A 12,894-nucleotide genomic window follows, 5' to 3' on the forward strand; every position below is an offset into this window, starting at 1 on the left:
ACTGTCATTAGTTATTTTTTATTAACTATATTCTGGAAAAACAAACAAAAACCAGTTGGATGGAATAGTGGAGTCCATATTCAAAAAAGGAAACTTAAAAATTACAAACCTGTCATCCTATTAAATACGATTTACAAGGTTTGCACTTCCATCGTTAATACGAGATTAAAAAGGTAAACGGAGACTCCTTTTGGTAAATGTCAATACAGATTTAGGCCTAGGAGATCTAATCATAATTTACTGACTTAAAACAAGCTTTCGACAGCATGAAAATGACATACAGCAGGTCCCAAAAACATAGAGTTTCTCCAGAATGATGATAACGTAGATTGAATTGAAGATTGAGCTGAGAGCTAGTAGAAGGGGACTAGAACTAAATGAAGAGAAGAACAAGTATATGGAGTTGAAAATAAATCAAAATGGCATTAAGGGTGTTAAATACTTGGAAGTAACAAATAACAACCATAATGAACGAGGAGAGGAAAATTTTCAAACGATCCACGCAGGCTACCGAGCATACCATCAATTCTCGCCTTTAATGTTATGCCAAACAATAAGTAGACATACTAAAACGAAAATTTACAGAACAAAAATATGGCCAATAGTAACCTATAGAGGGAAACGATGAATTTAGCAAAAGCTGATGAAGAAAAACTCAACACCTTCGAAAGAAAAATGATAATATAGAATCCTTATAAATGCCGATATAAAGTAAAGTCTGTTTATTTTTAAAATCGAATATGTCACAAAATGTTTTGATAATCTAACGACAGTAAACAAACGGAACTTTTTCTTAAAAGTATTTTTAATCTTCGTCTTCTTCCTCTTCTTCTTCTTCTAGTTCTTCCGGTTCTCCTTCTTCTACTACCGGTAGATCTATTTTCGGTACTGGCAAGTGATCTATGCGCCATTTTTCTTCTTCTGCTCCAGTTGGATCCAAGACTTCCATGATCTCCGGACCGATCGGATATTCCTGTTCGACAGGCGGCAGTGGTAATGGAGAAAAGTTACTCTCCATATATTTTAAACCATAACCTAAAAGTACTTTGTTTTCAAAACAAAAATACTTTATTGATAACATTATGAATATTTTCAGTATCAGATACAAGTTTTAAATGAAATTAAATTACGTCACCCAAATAATGAAGAGATATTTGCAGAAATCTGTAGGTGATTATCGATCTTACCAAAATAAATATTATAAAATAGTTTCCCTTGTGTCGAAAAGCAAAAGGCTCCTGGCCATAAATTCGATCTAACTACGGCAAGAGCAAAATCGTCTATAATATTAGAAGAGCACCTCACACTCCAAGCAGGTACAGCTTCGAGAGATGCATCTTCTGCTATAGGTATGAGTAAAGGGGGACCAGTTTCAGGTTCCACACGTTGCATTTTTACTTTATCTTCGACTTCTTCTTCTTCTTCTCCTAATTCTTCGCCCAGCTCTTCATCTCCGACTTCTGGCATTGGATTCGGATTCCACCATGTTGTTCGACCTAACAGATGATATGAAACATTTTAATTTTGTTCTATATTCTATACGCTGTTGGATAACACATAAACAATGTTTTGAATCTACGAGAAAAAAGCTCAAATTAAGTCATTCATGGTTTTGAGAAATACGTTATATGATGGTGCATTAAAGGCTGTGTTAGAGGTCGTGGTGTGGTCGTGGATCCACATAAATGATCCCGAAATAAAACATTTATCAATTGTGTGGCTCTTTCAAGGAGAGACAAATCCATTGAAAAATAGAGCAACGTAAGACGACCAATTCCGAATGGTGTAGAAATTTTGGGATTATGAGAATTATCAAAGAAGAGGCCAATCAACCAGAATGTCCGATTCAACCATACAACCTTGACTTTACTTTACAGAAGAAGCTATTTTTGTGTTCGAAATGCGAAATATTTAGCTACCTAAGTCGATCTGGAAGAAATGCTTTGAAAATTGGTTTGAATGCTTGTAGAATATTTTTATCATATATACTTATTTTTTCATTGTTAAGATACACATATAAATAGAGATCGTTACTTCAATTCAAGTTTTTGACCAGAAATTAATATACACTAATATTTTGGTGCAAAATCCCCTAGTTTTTACACCAAAAAGTATGGTCTTTTTGTTGAATTTGACTTCCAAATGATGCATAATACTCAGATCATATTTTAAGAGTACAACCAAAGAAATTGTCAAACATCATCCTTGACTCAAACGCTACTGCTATTCAAGGAATTTACCTTGAGGTAAAATATATTGAGCATGATGAACCCAAAACGATAGTGACATGTCCAATAAATCTTTCAAAGGCGGTGGTTCATATTTGGGATTTACTCTGTAACTGGTTTTCATATCACCTGCCACTTCTTCGGGCTCTTCATCTTCTTCGCCGCCTTCGCCTTCTCCTCCGATCCCGAAAGTATAATATCCCAAAGGAGAAATCTGAGTGCCTAAAAGAGAAAAAAATTTTGAAAATATCGATAAAAATATATTGTTGACTGCTCTAACCTGCGGATATTCTAGCGATCTGTGCTCTAAGATAGTCCTTTTCTTTTCCCGGAAATTCTGGATATGTACAAATCGGCTCCTCTAAATTTCCCGTGAACGATTTGTATATATGTCTAGCAGTACGAATTTGTTTCGGAGTAACGTCCGGTAGTTGAATCCATGGCTCTCCGACGCCATTACATACATAATATACCTTTTTAATAAGTTTGATAATTTATAGAAATGTATTTTTAATATTAAATTCAGTTTGGTATAATTTATAATAAAATTAACTGTTATAACAATAAGTAAACACTACAGATATTTTTATTTTGATTTTGTCACTACGTACCATCTTATTTAACCCTATTCCGGATAATTCAGACGGCGGCTCCGGGGGTTCTTCATATATAATTTTAGGTAGTGGAGGCAAAGGTCTAGGATATTTACCACCTTCTCCTCCTAATTGTTGCTGCTTGGCAATTTCGTCCAACGCTTTTCTGATTCTGTTTTCTTCCAAAATAACTGTTTCATCTGCGTTTATAACTTGTGGTTTATCTATTTCAGCTTCTTGAGCATAAATCTATACAAAATTTTCTATTTCCTGACATGCTTCGAGTGAAAAATTATGTAGTAGTACTCGTCAAAAGAAGCAGTACCAGAAAGTTTCTCTTATATACTTATATACGAGGTATATCCATAATGTAAGTTCCGTTTCTATTTCTATCAGTGGCGGCACTGCGATAGCTGCTGCCAACTTGTTCTTTGTAGTGCGGAATTTACTTTGTAGATATACCTAATATCCCAAAATCAAATTAGATTTAATCAGACTTTTAGAAGTCAGCTAATGATGGAAGCAAATTGTAAGTAAGATAGATTTTTCATTACCTCGTTTCGTTTTATATACTCTTCATCTTTCAGCTCACATTCAACGATAAAATAATCTTTAAGTGTGCCAAATATCTTTCCCCAAAATCTAATAAATAAACAATATCATTTTTGTAACTTTTTTTTGTAGGTTGTTATTTGGCATTAAGCCAAATTTGAAAAATCGCCTACCACCATGTATATACATAAATAAACAATAACTAATTTATTATGAGTTTTATCAACAAATTATGAGTTTTGTGAACATATTTTGAGTCATCTTGAAGTTAGCGTAAAGAAACGAGGGGAAAATAATAATTTCATCCAATTTGCTATATTGTGAATAATCACAACACACAACAAAAGATCCATCCAACATTCTCTACGAAATGGAATGAACAGGAGTGTCCCATATATACCCGTACAACCTCTAACAATAAAATTTGTTAAATGAAGTCAAAACGGTCCATTTGGCAACAATGGTTAAATAAAACGTTGCAAATGTATAGTGTTGAGTTGAGCATCGCTTATTTTTTGTGTAAAAGCTTTTTTTGTAGAGTATTCACTTATAGTCTCGATTTTTAAACGGAGAACAGGAAAATTAATGATCAAAGGATCACATATTAAAGTTTTATTTTAGTTATGACAAGACATATACGACCATACGACCCTGAAACAAAAAAAGTTAGAGTAGGAAAATCATGCATAAAAACAATTTTATTTAACGTCAAGGTATTACTCACAAGAACTTTCTACCTGATGGGGGATGGTAATATGGTAAGCTGACAAACATACACCCGGTATAGTAACTAAGAATCTCGACGTACACCAAGAATTTGTTTATTTTGAAAATTTGAACGTAAACTGATACTTCTATGAAGAATGGTTCGTACAGTTTTGAATATACATATGAGTAGATTATTACTATTGCAGTAAGTTCCTACATTGAAATTTTGAACTGTTTAGTGAAATTTCTAAGACACCTGTACACTCTATAAGGTCCATTTTTTTTCTTTAAGTACATTGTGAAAATATCTAGTTCGTAATAAAAAAGTAATGGTGCAAATTCAATACCAGACATACTCGCCAGATTTATTTAGATATATTTTTGTTAAAATCTTCCATTTATTCAGAAATCTCATTAACGATAATTTTATTTATTTTTATTCTGGATGTGTCCACCTCGTCAGACTATTGCAATATATAATGAATTTTCGACCATATAAATGAAGCTAGCCCATACCATCGCGAGTAACTCTCTTTCGATTGTTCTATAATTTTGTTCTGCTTGGATTAAATACCTTGAGGCGTAAGTCACAGTTCGGTCTTGACCCAAAGAACCTTGTGAAAGTACAGCGTTTATCGCAAATCCCCCATAACTCAAATATGTTTCAGAAAAGACGGAGATTCAACTTGGAAAGTTTCAAAGACGTGTCTGCAACAGAGCTGGATCAGTAGTATGTATTCCAATTTTACTGGTCACACGCTCCATATTTTAAATTGTTCCTAAGGACCCAAGGTAGTCTCTCTACTGCTTTTTTTCAACTCCTTTTGTCCACGGCTGCATTGCGCCAATTCGCTATCGCTAAGTCTTCCTTACATGCATCTAGCCAATTTCTATCTTTCTGCACCTACTCCACTTGTTAAGGCTTTCTCTTTCCTTCTCCCAAGCAATTTGGCCTAATTTCGTCTTTCTTACCTTCTTCGTCTTTTTCGCTACCATTGAGATATCTTTGGACCTCGATAGGTTTCCTAGAGTTCCAACTGTTTTATTGGATCTTTACAATCTCTGGTCGAATTCTTTAATTTCTTCCCTTTCAGCTGTTACCATCACTTCCAGGTATTCAAACTCTTCTACTTTATCGAACCGGATCTCCTTGTTTTGCTCTGTTATGATTTTTAATTGGTTATCACAAAATTGTTACCCATTTCCATATACTTGGTATTATACCCGTTGACACAGGCCATATATTTTTGCTGTCTTTTCAAATAGTAAGAACATTTTTTGTAGTTCCTGTTTTGTTCTGGTTATGAGCAATTTTACTATTATAAATCATTCCTTGCGATCATAATCCACTATCCCTGAGAATCAACACTGTTGATAGCGGACTATTTTAAGCCTTTTTTTGTTTCAAAATTTTCGGATAAGTTTCCTTCTGTGGCTACTATGTTTTCGGTTGTGTTAGTTGTCATTTTCCCCAATCGTATTAATTTCTTTGGTATTTAAATTTTTTTTAAAATAATATCAAACTAAATACTGTTACGTTATTTCAATATGATGAAATAGATTATCCTTCGTGACAAATACAAGTTGAACTTTTATAAAATTTATTTTACATGTAAAACATTATTTTGCATTATTCATTAAGTATGTTCTGATCCAAGCAATTTATTGCTGTTGCATTCTATTTTTAAACGTTTTCTCACGTGAAATAAATATTTCTTCATCTTATACAAAATGATTTGGTTCACTGATCAATCTCATGGTAAGATCTAACGCATAACCAGCAAACTGTGTGGTTAATATTATGTTTTTTTTTAATAAAACAATATTTAATTCCTTCCTGACAATTCTGTATGTATTTACTGAGCTTCTATACAAATCTATAGATTATTTTTCTATTTTATTATTACCTTGGCAGTGGGTATTGAATCGAAACGTTGATGAAAAACAAAATGAATTTTTGGAAAAAGTGTTTGAAACATTATAACAAAAATCAGGAAACAATTTTAAAGTTTAGTTTTCTATTATATATAATATGTGTCAGTAATTTATCAGAAATTAAACTTTGAAATGCCGAGATCCCTGGATAACTATGTCCAAACGCGAACATACATTAAAAATGTATACAGGGTGTGCTTTGAATTTATTTTATCAGCTCTTTCTCTAGATATATCTGGTAAATATCAAATCTTTCTTCCTTATCAATTACAAAACAACTTCTACATAAAATATTTTAAATATTTGAAGTTTGAAAATATTGATCATTAGTAAAGTCACATAATGTGGTGTCCTCAACTCAAATGTGCAATATCGAAATCTTAGAAATTATTGGGTATGGATATAAAACAAGAACAAGATCAATGCAGAAAAAAAATATCTTGATGTGTCATTTGTATCGCAAAGGAGATTAAGTACAATATAAAGAAAACCAAGAAGTAAGAAAAACAAATACTTTCGAGAAACTTTCCTTGTATATGTATAATCCCCATAATGTGGGATAGATGTAGCTGCCAGAGATCTCTGTCTTTTGTTTCCTATGCTGCTACGTGTTTCACACTTAAAGAATATATGGATAGAGGTTTTATCCTTTGTGTAACAGAATCTGCATATTGTCTGCTAAATCTAGCGTCTTCAGGTGCCCATTGAGGCAATAGCTCCCCAATAAGACTCCTGTAAATACTCGTAGGCTGCTTTTGCCTAGGCTGAAACATTCAACAGACCTTATCTCTGGTTATAATTTCACAAAAAAGTCTTTGCCTAGCTCAACCCATATAGATTGTTCCAGTAACTTGTTTTACCCCTTTATACCTTCCAATACTTTCTCTATTGTTCTGTAGTTGATACTACAAAAAAGTTTATGTCCTATGAAGGGTTAATCTGCCCCTACTTTAGCGAGTTCGTCTACTTTTTAATTTCTTTCCACTCTAGTGTGTTCCGGAATCCATTGAAGGGTTACTTTATTCTTGTTTCTAGTTTATTTAGCTTGTCCATTCAATCCCAAATTGGATTCTATGACATTGGAGCTTAGAGATCTAATGGTTGCTTGGCTATCGGACAAGATGTTCTTCTGTTCTAGATTGAACTTAATACATTTTTCCATTGCATATATTTCTGCTTGAAAAATGCTGGTGTACTGCCGAGGTTTTCTCAGTGTTTGGTTTTAGGCTTATACTTCATTTATCTTGTGGTGCTTTGGTTTTATTTGCTCCTACAGCTTAGTTTTGAGGTAATTTTTTTAACAAAACTAAACCTCTTCGGTATTTCGTTATGTGGCATATCCCAGACTTGATAATTCTTTGAGGGCGTTTTCCTTTTACTACTAAGTATTCAAAAATATCTCTTTCGGAATGAAGAATAAAGATATTGGAATAAAAATGTCAGTAAAGCACATAAATTCTATTCAAAATCTTTCAAGAATTACTAGAAGATCATCCTGATAGAGTACTGCATTTTAGTGAACAAATTATTGATCGGTAGGATCCAAACAACATTCTAATTGAAACATGTTACATTCTATTTTGTAATGAATCTACGTTTATGTTACATGGTGAAGTATATCAAGAAAATTATCGATATTGGACGGTCGAGAACCAAAGCTGGAAGAAACCCCAAAAATGAATGTTTGGATAATGATAAGTGCCGTTATAAGCTGATTCCTAAGCATGTACATGGCAGTATTCCGAATACGCAATTAGATGATGCGCTTCCCAATTTCGAAAGACCTATTCGTATTTCGATGCTTTGTTCCCAGACAGTAGCCTATTGAATGGAAAAATACTGATTCTAAGTTTATTAATCTTATGTTAATTGTCTATATTGATTGTGGCCAAACTAGAAGGTAGAGTATAGAAGGAAGAATTATTAGAATATTCTTTAAATAAGGTATAAAAGAAAAGTATAATAATCATTTGGGCTATAATATTATTAGTCAACTCACCTAATCGAAGAAATAGGTTCAGCGTATATAAGCTGCCTCATTGATAGCATAACGAAAAACATTTCCGTTCTTGGTATACCCAATCCGCATTGCTCTAGATAATGTAGTAATTCTATCATATTGTTTCGAGACATATCCGCTAATTGTAAATCAGCAGGATCTACAGTAGATGGTTCGGTAGGAGGCAAGGGCTAAAAGTATATGTTTAAAAATATAATTATTGGGCGATTAAATGAAGTATTATAATGTGTTTCATTACTAAAGCCACAATCGTTTGTAATATTTGCTTCAAGTAAAAAATTTATATGAGAATGGGATATTTTTTTAAAAATATCTTGTAGCTACACACCTAACCTTATGAGGTTAGGCAGAGACAAATTTGAGCTACCTTTGGTTTGTCAGTATACTACTGTAGTCGTTTGAGGGAAATCATATTTGCAATAAAAAGAAATCCGAGGAATAATATACTGATTGATATAAATGATTGATTAATTGATTTCCATTCCGATTAGGCGTTCTATCCAACCGATTTGCTTAATTTTTTTTTCAATGAAAGGTATTGATGCACAGATCAGCCATCAACCATCGGATTTCATCTAACATACACACGTTCTATCCTCAATATCTCAGGTTCTATTCAAGATAGAGACTTCGTTTTGATTTAAAAACACTCGCTAAAACACCTTCTTTCTTTTGAGTTTTTGAACACTTAAATCGGTTGAGTTGGAGAGGAGATAGTCGCGGACTATGTGGAGTTATGGATTTTTGTAGGTTTTTGACAATTTTTCTACATTCAAAGATCTAGATCTCAGGTTCTAATATAGCTACAGAGTTCGTTTTGGTTAAAGAACACTCGCTGAAACACCTTCTTTCTTTTGAGTTTTTGAACAATTAAATCGGTTGAATTGGAGAGGAGCTAGGCGCGGACATTCAATGTGTGGAGTTATGGATTTTTGTAGGTTTTTGGCAATTTTTCTACATTCAAAGATCTAGATCTCAGGTTCTAATATAGCTACAGAGTTCGTTTTGGTTTAAGAACACTCGCTGAATCACCTTATTTCTGTTGAGGTGTTTAATAATTAAATCGGTTGAATTGGATAGGAGCTAGGCGCGGACATTCAATGTGGAGTTATGGATTTTTGTAGGTTTTTTCTACTTTCAAAGATCTATATTTCAGGTTTTAGCATAGCTACAGAGTTCATTCTTTTCTATTATAATGATACTTATTTAATAGATTCGATGCGAGCGAAGCCGCGGGTAAAACCTAAGTAAATAACTATATTTACTAACACCACTTCACCAACACTTATAGTAACAAAATAATACTGTCTCTAGCGTGCGTTTAGGTACGTTATTAGAGACCTAAGGTTTACTTTTACCTCGTGAGTATTGGTAGAAAATAGCGTGCTCATATGAGTATCAAGAACGGATCTAGAAATTTCCACTTTGAGTAATTAAAAAGTACAAATAAATGAATTACGGTTGTCAACAGATAAAAAAGTACAAAAAGTGTTCAATCAAATAGTATATTGGAGCAAAAAGGCTCATGGGAAGATGTGTCAAAAAAGATACCTATGAATTAAACCAATTGATTTCTTATTAATCATTATATAACACTTTATACCACAAAAGGCTTTTGTTTTGTGATTTTTTCACTGATAAAAGTCTTCCTGTCTGTTCATTGTCCTCTTACGCACCAGATTTAGCACCATGTAACTCACTCTTCCGTTGTGACACCCTTTCTGACATCGAGAAGGCCACGACAAAGCAGATGAAATCCATTTCGAAGGAAGCCTTCCAAAAAATCTGATTCTGTGTTGAGATAAGCAAGATAGAGGATTAAGATTAAAGTTTAATGGAATGATTCCCTTTAATTCTTGATCATATTCCATATATATCTTTTGTTATCTTTATAAATCTATTGGATTTTTCAAAATGGCTCTAGGATTAAAGAGCAGAACATTGATGTCATTACATAATTAAAACATATCAGAATCATAAAATTTCTTTGGAGTGATTGATGCCTAGCCTTTTCTCTTCCACATCTTGAACATAATCTAATAATATGGTAAAACATCTAAATGCACAAAAGTAATGACGGCATTACTATTTTACGGCAAAAGTGAAAACAGAAAATTATCTTAGGATTGCTGTCGCAATTGTTGGTTTGAAGACTAAATACTTTCCTAGAACCTTTTAGAATATCGTAGTAAGTGTTTTACAGACATTGATATCAAATAATTTAAAGTAATTATTGTTATTTGAGAATATGGTACTCACTTTAAGCAAAGGCATTGTTTTTTGAGCCACTTGTAAGCTACCAGGAGAGCAATAGATATCTTCTAAGTGATCAGTTAGTGGTTTAAATCTTCTCTCTTTCACTTTTCTACTATACTCTTCGAAAAAGTCAATTATATTCTGGGGTCTCTCTGCTAATATCTTGTTCAAAGTTTCAGATAGATGATCGTATCTTTAAAAAATTACAGATATTAAAATTATGTCCAACCAAATCCAGACTCTCCTTATGAGCGATTAGGAAAATTTGTACATTCTTTTCATCTACTCTAATAAATATTTGTAGTACTTTTTTATTTATTATTTCAAAGTACCGTCTTTATCGTCTCATATCCACTTATACTTAAATATTCCATTCTGGTAGTCGATGCATCCTCTTATAATTGAAGAAATAGTCATTATCAGTTGAACCAACATTGGATAAGACAACAAAGCACTTTCGAATCGTAGCTACCGAGTTTCTCAACCTTATACCACCCGAATATTATTTACGAGGTATGCTAAAAGTAGAAAGCAGTATCCAAGAAAAAAATTATGTTAGGATGAAACAAGTATCGTAAGAAATCAGCAGCTGAAGAGAGAAGTTCAAATGATTAAAAATGCATGGAATAGACCTAGTTAAAAAGATAGTTTATTATTTTTGTATACTACCTGAATGTTATCGTACGAGTATCATTAGAAAACAATCTTCCCATCTAAGTTTTCGTATATTCGCAAATTAAAAAGGAAGATTACAAATATTGTCATAAAAATCGGTAGATAAAATAATATTCTCAACTTGTACTAGATCAAGTATAAATTTCTAGGATGTTAACGATGAAATTATTGTACAAAGTTTTGCTTCTGTGTCAATTTTCGTAACAAATATTATCATGAATAAAGATTCAGCTATTTAGGTGTAAAAATTATTTCAAATAAAAAAGTGATCAAGGATAAATTATTTGGTCTATAGATAACGAATTTCTATTAAGACGCAATTTTACAATATAGGTTAAAACTGAAGTTTAAACTAAATTTTAAACTATGGATTAAGCACTAGTTTAAACCAAGAATAAACGAATTTGAACTAGTATTGGTTTTTCAGATGATGTATTAACAAAATGCAACTTCTCTGAAGATGAGGTAGCGCTTTTATCAACCTTTTGAAGAAATACAAAAAGTTTAACAAAAAAAAAACGATGCAGTAACTTGGAAAGTAAAGAATCAAGAAGTATAGGAATGTAATTATGAGAATAAAAAATGATAATGCCTCTGAAAGAAGCAGAACCAGTTTCACAAAAATTGCAATTGAAAACAAAAATTTTCTAAAGCTAGTGAAGAATCATCTTGCTCGTTGTTTTATTACTAAGATTAGAAATAGTGATTTCCATAAATCCTAGGGTGAATATGATAGAAGGATAAGCTACATCCTGGAAATTGCAATAATTAGATTGCAAATAACTAAAGCTCTGAATGTACCAACAACATATACCTTGAGTTATTTTGGCAAAACCGAAACCTTTTACTTTTACTTATTATAGAACAATTTGAAAAAGCTTTGTTGGAAGTCTTGGTTTCATATTAAACTATCCCCAGAGTGCTAGTAACGTTTCTATGAAATCGATATGTGTAGTTGAAGCTGACGCTAGAGGTTAGAGGCAAAATAGGAGCTATAAGAGGATTTAGAAGAAACATAATAAAATATTAGTTTATTATCATCAATTAAAATATGAATAGTAACATAAAACGTCGAAAACATAACGTCAAACCTAATTTTTCACTCAGTGTTTGAATGGTAGGTCATAATGTTGTAATACTTTTAATCAGCCAACATATTTATACCAAATAAATACAATTGTTGTTAATAATGGAAATTTTTCAATTCTCTTCCGAAAGTTTACATTTTCTTTTACGCATACTTACAAATTATCCCCAGTATTAGTACTTGCCATTTGCAAAAACATCTTAGCATTAATGAATTCGCTCTCATATTGTGGAATTTGGGGTATCACAATTTGTTCTTCTGCGTCTTGTACTTCGTATTCGTTAATCATATTTTTATATTTTATTTCTTTCAGAAATCAACTTTAATCAAATTATAGTTTTATGTCATAACGACAGCCGATTCAGTTTTGTTAGTTCTAGAAAATATTATTTCTTTTTATTGACTTTTTATTGGTTATCTATTACGCAACAAGGCATTTTAAAATTTTCATTATAACATCAACCAACCAATAAGATTTCAACTTCAATCTTATATTAGCTTCCCTGTAAATTTGGAACTGACTTTTTGGTCTGGATTTTGCCCTACTTTGAGCGATCATTCTCATCTTTGATTCATGAATTCCTTTTTGAATCATTTGTATGACAATAAAAATTATAGAGCTTGGGGGCGAACTACGTAAGCGCGCAGTCCCCGAGTTACAAAATCGAGATGTAGCCATCAACACAACAAATATTAAAGACAGATTTTAAAGAAAAAGAAAATTGATGTCACTATATATTTTAAAATTGCTTTCCATGACATTTTTAAATTAACTCTGTATTTAGGAATAAAAGTCTCAAATTCCGAGTTGATTTCTAATGACAAACTTCAGTTGAAATA

At 32.3% G+C, this 12,894-nt stretch overlaps 1 protein-coding gene across 1 annotated transcript; it reads right to left on the reverse strand.

The window, feature by feature from the left end:
- Positions 1–805: 805 nt before the first annotated feature.
- LOC130444366 (radial spoke head protein 6 homolog A) lies at positions 806–12,343 on the reverse strand. The gene is made up of 9 exons (XM_056779459.1): positions 12,213–12,343; positions 10,296–10,485; positions 8,016–8,206; positions 3,376–3,463; positions 2,840–3,070; positions 2,509–2,701; positions 2,241–2,450; positions 1,188–1,496; positions 806–1,035 (listed from the first exon to the last, which is right to left on the reverse strand). Exons 1-9 carry the CDS (start codon positions 12,341–12,343, stop codon positions 806–808), a joined length of 1,773 nt encoding a protein of 590 aa, XP_056635437.1.
- Positions 12,344–12,894: the final 551 nt, after the last annotated feature.

This window comes from Diorhabda sublineata, chromosome 5 (assembly GCF_026230105.1).
Source record: "Diorhabda sublineata isolate icDioSubl1.1 chromosome 5, icDioSubl1.1, whole genome shotgun sequence".
NCBI classification, from domain to species: domain Eukaryota; kingdom Metazoa; phylum Arthropoda; class Insecta; order Coleoptera; family Chrysomelidae; genus Diorhabda; species Diorhabda sublineata.